The following is a 9,831-nucleotide window of genomic DNA, read 5'->3' as shown; positions in this document are numbered from 1 at the left end:
TTGAGATGGACTTGTGATAGGTAAACTGACGCTGGTGCTTATAGGGTCAGACGGGTTGTACACGTGTAACTACATTGCCGCATTCCCTTCCTCTCCGGGTACGTTCACCAAGATCTCAAGGGCTGGCGTGTTTCACTCAAGAAAATACTGTCTTCTTCAAGCAGAGATCATGCCGTACTGTTTTCGTCGGTCCGTATATTTGGCATGCACCAGAACAAACGATTATACAAGAACGATGTAGTGAGCTTCTGCTCGGCCTAATACGTCCCACTAGGACACTGTGTTGCTTCGAAATCCTTATTGCCAGCAGGTTTCTGGAGGTTCTTCCACGACTCAAATTGCTCCGAGGTTGTTCATCACCTCGCATCCAGCGAGGAGTGCCTCTATCTATTGCCTGTCATATATGGGGGTGTCCAAAGAGACTCAGCGCATCACGAGAGTTCAGTTCCAACAGTTATTCTTGCAGGGGTAGGTTAGTGAGCTACATGACATTAATCCGTCATCTCGCCTTCATTAGTGAACGCCGGATTCTTTGGGGCAAACTTGGACATAGCTTACTACCATGGCAGACAAACGCTAGCGAAATGGCCCTGCTTCGTGGACCTCACTTAGATAACGCGGCCTGCCGTGTTTGTAGACGTCTGCTGATGGAGCAAAGCCGCTGGTGTTCTGTTTGGGAATATATAGCAGTTCGGAGTCGTTTCGTCTGCATCGCAATCTACTATACAGGACACCGGTTGTTACGGTAATTACAACGCCATCTCATCCTGTCGTCAGACGCAAAAAACCGCGACTGCCATTAAAAATGGAACTTGCATACTAGGCAAAAGCAGGCGGCGGTGTGCTAACTATTTGTACGGTTGCTGCAGGATGTCTCGTGCAAGACAGATATGTCTCTGAGAGCGTTGTACCGGAACGGTACTGCATCTCTCGCCAGTGACATTCGCGACCGAAGCGACGCTTAGTTCCAGGAGGCAGTTGCGAAGAAGTCGTGTTGATGACAAAAACATCCATACGAACATGCCCGGTGGTTTTCCGTCTCCCAGCCGAAGCTCGGAAAATTCACTCACCACCTGAAAAAGCAGCCGTCGACGACGCAAGAGAAACAGACGTAATCAAGAGTCGGCTCTTTCTCTCCCTCATCCTGGGCAGACGCATAGGCGCCTTCTCTCCGCTCTCTCGAGTCCACACACGATAACTCTACCCTTCATAAGGGCACACATAAAGGAGGCGAATGCCAGACACAAAGAAAGGCAGACAGAAGAGCTTTCCTTCCTGTCATTTACGCGTCCTGTTCGACAGTGCTGGTCTCTGACACGTAGATGCCATCCAAAAATTTACGGATATCCTTTCTCCTGACCAAAGTCGATTGATGGATGAGAGCCGCTGAAGAAGAGAAGCATACAGAACAGAAGAATACAAACCATGTTAATGCAATGCAGATACACAAAAATACCTGTGGCTCGACAACGTGTCTCACCTGGCAGTTAACATATCTGCTGGTGCAGACACACATGCAGGATATGAAGACACCTCACCTCCAAATCTGTGGCAACATCGAAGGACAAACCACCTCCCCCTCGCCCACGTGAGATGAGTATACAACGACCGTCCGAGAGTTCCCGGTAATCCCGCTCTCGGGGTCCACCGTTATCAGTTTCTCTCTTCTTCCAACCTGGAGGTGGTTGTGGGCACGTCGCAATCAGGCATATACAGAATTACACCAACATAGATGCACATTCATAAATGCCCACATCTATACGCTTCCTTGCTGCCTCCGCACCTCCAAAACTCATATTAGATGCGCGCATACCGGCACACCACGCCCCTTTTCAGTTCCTCGGAGCCTCTACCTGATCGAGAGACGAGCTCGACGTCAGTTCCAGTGAGCGCGATTTCATCCTTGACGTTTGTGGCCTTCTCGCACTTAACTCCCGGAAGCATCTTGACGATCCGCACGCGCTTCTCGCCCAAGAAGTTGCGGATTTCGACGACAGTTCCGTTGCCGCTGATGTTCACGTTGATGGGAAAATGTGCATACACGAAGCGCATCTTGTACTGGAACTTCTTCATCACACCAGTGAACATGTTCTTGATGTGAGAGCACAGCGTGCGGATGCAGCTGAGGTCTGTGCAGGTTCCATACCACATCTCGACCTTCAGTCGGTTTCCAGACTTGGTCTTCTGGATGTCGACAGGGAGGTGGCGGAATGCACGCGTGATTTCGCCATACTTGCCCTTCACAGTCACCACCCGCGACTTCACATCCACCGTGACTGCAGCAGAAAACCGCAAACGGATGCAACATTTTCTTTCAGAAGGCACACAGCCGAGAGACACGCAAAACAGGACAAAAAGCGATTGCTCTCAGAGGGATGCAAACATCTCGAAACAACCAATACCAAGCGGCACTCTGCATTGCGACTCCCGTCGCTACAGAAACCTGCCTACACAGTCAAACCAGAACCTGCAGATCTCTGTTCAGACAGCTTCGCTCTCGAATTCCTGTCTATTCTAGAAGTGTGCACACAGGCGGCACTTATCATATGCCCTCCAATATCCCCCTGCTCCCATTTTGTGACTGGCCCTCTTTGATGAAACTCAACAGAAAGAGTACAAAAACACACAATTACGCTATTCGAGCTGTACGTACACGACGCTGCCCAGTTAGCGAGCATCAAACGCAGTGGCGGCGCTCGTGTTAATCGAAGACACAGACAACAGGTGCCAGTCCCATTTTTGCGAGACATCAAGAGCTACCTCAACTCTCTCTATGGTTTCTACAACGACTCCTTTCCCCCGCAACGCCGTGACATGTTTCGGCAGCGTGTTGAAGCAACAGCCAGCATATGCCCGGTGGTCTTGTCCACATGAAACAGGTGCACACAGAGCCTCGCATACAACCCTGTCTTCTACTTTTCCACGCTATGTCTATGCAATCGACACCCAAGTCAGCGCATTAACAACTTCGTTGTAGTACAAACGAGTGCAGACAGTGATGTACAACAGACGCTCTCCCTGTTCCACTACCTAATCATAATCTACTGTTCCAGATATTAGCACGGGACACCTTCTGTGTGCTTGCACAATGTAGAAATTCCACTAAAAAACGCCTTCACTCGCTGACGACACAGTTTCCCCCATTTCCCCATCGCCAGTCACCGGACAGAACAGACCGTATTCTCTGGCGGGTCAGACTGTTGTGGATGCGGCAGAACAAAGAACACGGCGCCCAGATGACCTCTTTGAATGACAACAAAGCATGCGGATTTTTGAAGCAGAGCAGACACAGAGGATGCGGAGAAAAGCCAAGTGGAACACGGTTCCGCGCCTCTTCACTTCTCAGATCCGCCCCCCTCCTCAGTGGCGAAGATCTGTAAAATGCTGCTGTTCGGCTTCCTCAGTGGGGTCCAAGACACTTGCCACTTTGCGCATCGGGGCCTGAATTCCAAAACTTTTCCGCTCATCGGGCGTTCCTTCCCAGCGTGTCGATCGCTTCCCTCGGGGTCGGGACACATCTAACACATGCGGGAGGAAAAAAAACGAGGGCTGTGGAGCCGCAGAATCTGGCAACTCTCCCTCAAAGATCAAGCGGGGCAATGTTTCATTCGTCTTCTCCGCAGTTCACTCTCTCGTAGGTCGAGAAACTTACCTCCCGCAGGGATGGTGATAGTCTCACAGGCATAAACAGACTTCATGGTGGCGACGGAGCGGGAGAGGGGAGAGTCGGCAGTCGAGGGGAAACGGGAACCGCCAAAAAGACAGCGAAAAAAATACAACGGGCTCAGACTCCCTGAGACGCGTCGACAAGTGTCTGTGGCGAAGCGAGGCCAACCCAGAGAACAGTCCGAAGACGACGCGAAGAGAGGCCACTTAGTTGCCCCGCACCCTGGAAATTTAACAGGGGTCCTAGCAACCTACATGGCCGCATGCACTTGACAAGCATGCTCTTTTTCGACTTTCTTTCGACCCCACGCGGCCAGAATACGCCTGGCAAAGCCTTCCGTATATAAGCCGTCGGGAATGTGAAAAGCCGGGCGCGCGAGCCTGGTCTTGTTGGCAAGCCGTTCGCGCAGTGTCGAAAATTGACAGCCGCGCTGGAGCACGTGGAATCTACGGTGCAAAGTGACTTTTCCGGGGTTCAGTCCGGAAGGAAAACAATCGACGGTGTCTCGACCTTGTGGAAGGAATACCGGCACTCGCCGAATAGAACCAACATTTTGCTGGAGCCGTTTTTCCTTCCTCACTATCGGCCGACAAGGGCATCCTGAGGCAGGCGAGACACGCAGCGCACATGCAGTTTCTGCGTGAATCAGGCAGCATGTGACGCTGGAAAAACGTGAGTGTGCCAGCACGCCACAACTGACGAAAACCGAATTACTGCGGACTGCCTTCTGCATCTCTTTACCATCCGGCTAACAAGTTTTTCGATAAACCATTTCTCTTTGTGGTGTGTTAGCGATAACAGCCGCATAACGTCGTAAGATATGCTGAGAGACAAGCTACGGTCCGTCCGTGTGCAATGGAGACAAAAAATGGCGTCTTCGTTTCGATTCTTTTTCGGCTAACCTCTCCGGTAACTCGGCTCAAGGTTTGCCAAGAAGGGCGATAATTTGGTCCTGGTCTTGGCACCTACGAACTGTGAAAGAGAAGCAGGGTGTCCGGCGGCTCTTCGCCAGGATGCAGACCTCTTTCTCTGTTTCTGCAAACTCGGCCGCTCATTTTCATGGCTGTCCGCCACTTACTGGGAGCGTCACTTATGAATCAGCCTGTTGACGTCCATTCCTCTTGCCTATATCAATCTTGTGACGCCCTTTAAGTGTTTTTCTGCCGCGGCAAGCGTTCTGACGGCTCTTCCTCTGCTTCTACGGCTATCTCAAATGGAATCCGAAGAAGGAAGCCCGTTGGGCGGTAGTCAGAAGGCTGCCCTGGAAGAGACAAACACGGAGATAAAGGGTGAGGCGACGACAGGGACAACGCAACTCTCCAGAAATGAGGCCCTCAGCAGCAGATATATTGCCTATCTGCGAAGCATAAAGGACAACTGGTCGTCCTGCCATGCCGCTCGACTCTTAACTCCTGCGCTTCTAAAGTACATACATCAGCGATTCATCATGCTGTCCACCCCCCTCAAGGTCCGCGTCTTGACTTCTTTCCTTTACCTCCGCCCAGCACTGGTAAGCTCGTCTGAGAGACAGACTCGTCGCGCCACTCTGCATGAGTCGCCCATCACTTTTCTCGTTTTTCTTCTGTTCTCTCGAACTTTCTTCTGAGACATCTGTTCTGCCCCCTGCGGATCCACGTAAGGCTCCATGTTTTGCACCGTTTTTTCAGTTACCTCCGAACCACTGAGCACACTCGTCCCTTTTGCACCCCGCCCCCCGCTAGTGCACAGTCGAGCGTCTAAACATTTCGTTTTTTGTCTCGGCACCATTCCGACGACAAACACCTCTTCGTTATAATTCCACTCGGTCATGGATTCCGTTCCTCCGTGGCGGCTTTGCCTCTGGAGTTGTGATCCACCCTTGCAGGCGTCCGGTCCTGTCCCCGTTCTGGGAGACCAAGAACTGGGTCTATTGGATTTTATCCTCTCCCCTGCCTTTATTACTGCCTCGCAACCTTCTCTCAAATGTGGGATCGATGCGCACCTTTGCGAGACTCGGAAGGCACGTTTTTCACGTTTTATAGTTCCTCTACGCGACCCTGATTTCATTGGCTCTTTGCACTGCCAGTGAATTTGCTTTCTCAGCTACATCCCAGCCGTTCGCTTTCCACGGGCTTTGATTTCTTCGTATCTCTGTGACTGCGTTTCAATCGGCTCTTTATGCGTGACACTGCCTTTCATGTCTGCAGCGGGAAGCTAGCAAAGATGTCTTGACGGAAATCCTGAAGGAGGCTGAGACCGACCCTAACGAATGGGTCAAGAAACTGAGTCGAATTCTGGTTAGGCCGCACTCTCTCCTTGTCTCTAGTATCTGCTTTTGTGCGACTCGTGCCACTCTGTGCATCCCGATGTGGACAAATGCACCCTTGGCGGACCGCTATTGCGTGTGCTCATCTCTGATGTTCTCGACTCACTCAGGACGGTGTACTGTTGCGAACACAACTAGGCCTCTATCTGTATACCTTCACTTGATGTCCCTGCTCGCTTCCCTGGAGATTCCATCACACGTCTGAAGTCTCGATTGGTTTCTCGTTGACCAGGTCCCGTATATCTCCAGCGGACGCGTCGACTTGCGGGAAACGGATACAGAGACGGCGTTCAGAATCATCAGCTTTCTCGACGAACAACAAGGTAAGCCGGAGAGGAGGACAAAAACGGAGCCAAACGAGAAAACCACAAGCTGCCGGCGACCATCGAAGGAGAAGCAGGGGGCAAATATAGAGTTGCGAGATGCGCGTGAACTGCAGGATATCTCGAAAGAAGCAACACACACTTATCAAGGAGTATGAACAGTGAGAGACGGCCGCCGAACGGGGAAAGCAGTGGCGGATCGCAGAGACGGAACGGCGAAAGGGTCTGAGAGGACGAGGAGAGAGCACACGAGACATTGAGAAGGAGGCAAGAGACGAAGGAAGATGAACGTGGAGATCTGGGGGACCTGTATCGAATGGAGGTTCGACCTTCGATTGTTGTTCGGCCGGAAGCAACAGATGCAAAATGCCTAGCTTCGCACGCATGCGTTTGCAGTTCGCTTCTTCTTTAGTGTTTGTGCCCCCGTTGGGATTCAGATCTTCACCCGGAAGAAGGCCCGTACCGCCGAAAAGGAGGTCTCGAAGAGCAGCACATGTGCAACCCGGAGGTGGAGTTTCCAAGCGCAGAAGCAGCAACTTTAGCTGCTTCCCGAACTGCGCATTTGCCACCCCACGAACAGATTCAGGCCCAGCTGGACATCTCGCTCTCTACGACACTCGAGATGAATTTGTTCACCCCCAGGGAGAATTTCGACGACTTGATGAGAATGGTGAGGGCGTCCGTTTGTTGAGGATTTGAACAACTGAAGCGGCGGCAGCTGTCTGACGGTGTACGGGTCACGTGCTGGCGCACAGCAATCGAACAAAACTGTGGTTTTCTGTATCTGCCCTGTATTATTTAACTCATCTGATTAGTGCCAAGTTTGATATGCTGGACCAAGCGCCCTAAACCTGTGATCTCTTTTTGTCGATGTATGTCGAGTAAAATTTGTCACATTTCTTGTATCTAGTTGGCCCACTGCGTGGGCACCGTAAAAAATGGAACCACACTTTGTACCGGACTCGCGTCCATCTCAGAGTTCTCGGCCGGCGGTGGCCCTTAGTGAGACACACGCGCACAGAACCCAATTTCCTCTCTCTTCTTTCGTACATGTGAGGTCGCCTCCTGTGTACCTCTCGTTCTCTTTAACTCTCAGTCTCTACGCCTCCTTTTCTCAATTCCTCTCCTCTGAATCTGTCGCTGTATCTCTCGTGATCTCTTTGTGTCTGTGTCGCGGACATATTGCGTCTTAGGATGTCCGTAGCTAGAGCATGCGTCGCGATGTCGCTGTGCTTCCGACTGTAACTCGTGGAACGCTTCGTCGAGTTCCTGTGTTTCGGTCGAGACACGGGGTTCCTGTTTGTCAGTTGTTGCGTTTGCCACAGACTGTCAGGCGCGGCAGCCAACAGCTGAGACGGGCGGCGGAGACGCAGCAGCAGCGCGCAGCTGCCGCGTCGCTGCGGAGGCCCGGGAGCAGGACAGGGAGAGCCGAGCTCGGCTGCCGGTGAGAACAAGTCAACGCAGCGAGACATGAAAGACAGGTCACGAACTGAAGTGAAGGGAATGAAGGCGAATCACGAAGGCAACGCTAGAAGGGGGGCTAACCACGCTTTTTGTTTCCGTGCGTTTCGCCCTTTCGTGTCTTGGCTTTCTCATGGCCTTCCGTATGAAGGTGTTGACCGTTTATTGTTGATGGTACAAGTTTTTCAACTCTGCTTCTGCATGCGTGGGGGACACAAGGCCCATCCTGCTTCTGTGGTCGCTGCCCATTCATCCGCGACACCAGCTCCGACTGTAGACTCATTTGAGCTGCACAAACACAGACTTGTCAATTTTCCTAATGCTCGAACGTGAGGCGTCCATCGAGTACGCCGAGACACCCCCCGGGAGGGCTGCCTGTATCGTGGCTCTACGGGTCTTTGGAGAGGTGGAGAGAACGTCTCGCAGGCTTGCCAATATATGCCATCACACACGTCATCCTATGGAGTCTCCTTCTAAACGTATACATTCAAGAACTAATCCAGTAGGCCACCTCGTAGTCTGTATTCTCCAGAAAAAGATAGTTTTACAAACTTAGCAATGCCATTTTATAGCGTGTAGCAAGGACTCTAGCTGGGGTGCTATTTCGCGTGAAGCATACAGACGTTTCCCTAACATCTGTCAGACACTCAACTCGATTTGCAATCTCTATCTGGAAGGCCCTGCGCTAGCGCGCGCAGTTCGACAAAGCAGGGATCGTCAGGCCGACACACTTCGACGCACAGGTTCGGTTTTGTGGGGCCTGGCCAAGGGAAATCGTGCGTTTCACGTCGCAGCTCACGACCGCTCTGCAAAACGCCTGATGAAGGAAAGAGAGGTGACTCGTCACGCAGTGATTGACGTTCACATGTTCCTGCCAACGCACAACAGACTATCATGAACTACCACCGACAGAGCCTATGGAAGAACAGGGGTGATTTTCTCGCAATCCGTTAGACGCCGGATTTGCCAGCGGCTCTGAATTTCTTTCAGGAGTACATGCACCCGGCATCACTGATGGCGAAGGGGCTGCCGGCGCCGGGGTATCGCACAACATATACCAGAAAAAAAGGGAAACTGCATTCTGTCTCGGAAGCACAATGATGGTCCCGTTGTCCCGTTTTGCTTTTTAACATCGTTCGCGTTCCTGTTTTCCCCTCTCGTCGCCCTCTCGCTCGAGGTTGTCTGGCACCAATGACGCAATGTGGCTCCGACAAGCAGATGCGCGAGCGTTTTCGAATTGCGCGCTTCGGCTGTTCTGTGTTGCGAACCACAAACCAACAACGTACATGCAAGGACACTTCGGCCACCGCCGTTCATGCTATTACAATGGTCCACAGATTCCCCGTCCAACTTCAGAAGAGCTTCTCTACCATTGTACGCACACTCGGCGGTATATGCATTCACAACCCTCCACATATACACAACTGTATACACGTAAGTATAGATGCACGCATATACGTGCATGCGCACACCAGCAGGCTGCGAAATGCATATATTAATCTACAGTAGACATGTATATATACACGGACCTATGCAGGTGTAAAGGGCTTCAAAATGAGTACCAACACACCTTCATTCCTCCAGGCGCAACTTGCACCCAGATGTTTCTGGAAGCATTTGATCTGAGGACGACTTGATACGCGGGGGGGGGGGGACGCACGGACCACTGACCCGGAGAAGGAACGCCTCCTCCGAGGGGACAACGGGACGAACGTAACACAACGAGAATCCGGCAAACGATTTGGAAGAGCTTCTGCGAGGTCCGGCGTGGAGCGCCAAGACGAAAATCGATTTAAGCGAGGCATGGAGAAACGGAATCGGCGTGAAATCGACTCCCACAACAATGGGACATGCGAGACTGGTGACGAATGAAAGACCAAGCATCACATAAATACAACTGGGAAAACAGAGAGACACAATCGTGGCAGAAAGGTAGGATGGGCAAGATATGGGCGGGCAAACGGAAACAACGGGAATAATATGGCTTGACAACAATGTTTATTATACAGTCGTGCCTATTCAGGTCTCTAAATCGAGTGCCACGAAGTCCACGCCACCCGGAAACACGCAGATAC

General features: G+C 51.8%; 2 protein-coding genes across 2 annotated transcripts; one reads left to right on the top strand and one right to left on the bottom strand.

Moving 5' to 3' along the window:
- Nucleotides 1-942: 942 nt before the first annotated feature.
- RPL9 (ribosomal protein RPL9) lies at nucleotides 943-3,910 on the bottom strand. The gene is made up of 3 exons (XM_002369113.2): nucleotides 3,653-3,910; nucleotides 1,854-2,276; nucleotides 943-1,386 (listed from the first exon to the last, which is right to left on the bottom strand). Exons 1-3 carry the CDS (start codon nucleotides 3,696-3,698, stop codon nucleotides 1,283-1,285), a joined length of 573 nt encoding a protein of 190 aa, XP_002369154.1. The 5' UTR covers nucleotides 3,699-3,910; the 3' UTR covers nucleotides 943-1,282.
- Nucleotides 3,911-4,156: 246 nt separating this feature from the next.
- On the top strand, nucleotides 4,157-7,743 carry TGME49_284570 (hypothetical protein; the record flags this gene model as incomplete). The annotated part of the gene is made up of 5 exons (XM_002369114.1): nucleotides 4,157-5,177; nucleotides 5,854-5,943; nucleotides 6,205-6,295; nucleotides 6,733-6,965; nucleotides 7,621-7,743. The coding sequence occupies exons 1-5, from the start codon at nucleotides 4,881-4,883 to the stop codon at nucleotides 7,741-7,743; spliced, it is 834 nt and encodes a 277-aa protein (XP_002369155.1). The 5' UTR covers nucleotides 4,157-4,880.
- Nucleotides 7,744-9,831: the final 2,088 nt, after the last annotated feature.

The sequence above is a fragment of the Toxoplasma gondii genome, chromosome V (assembly GCF_000006565.2).
Source record: "Toxoplasma gondii ME49 chromosome V, whole genome shotgun sequence".
In the NCBI taxonomy this organism is placed as follows: Eukaryota; Apicomplexa; class Conoidasida; order Eucoccidiorida; family Sarcocystidae; genus Toxoplasma; species Toxoplasma gondii.
This window is presented reverse-complemented; position numbering and strand designations above follow the sequence as displayed.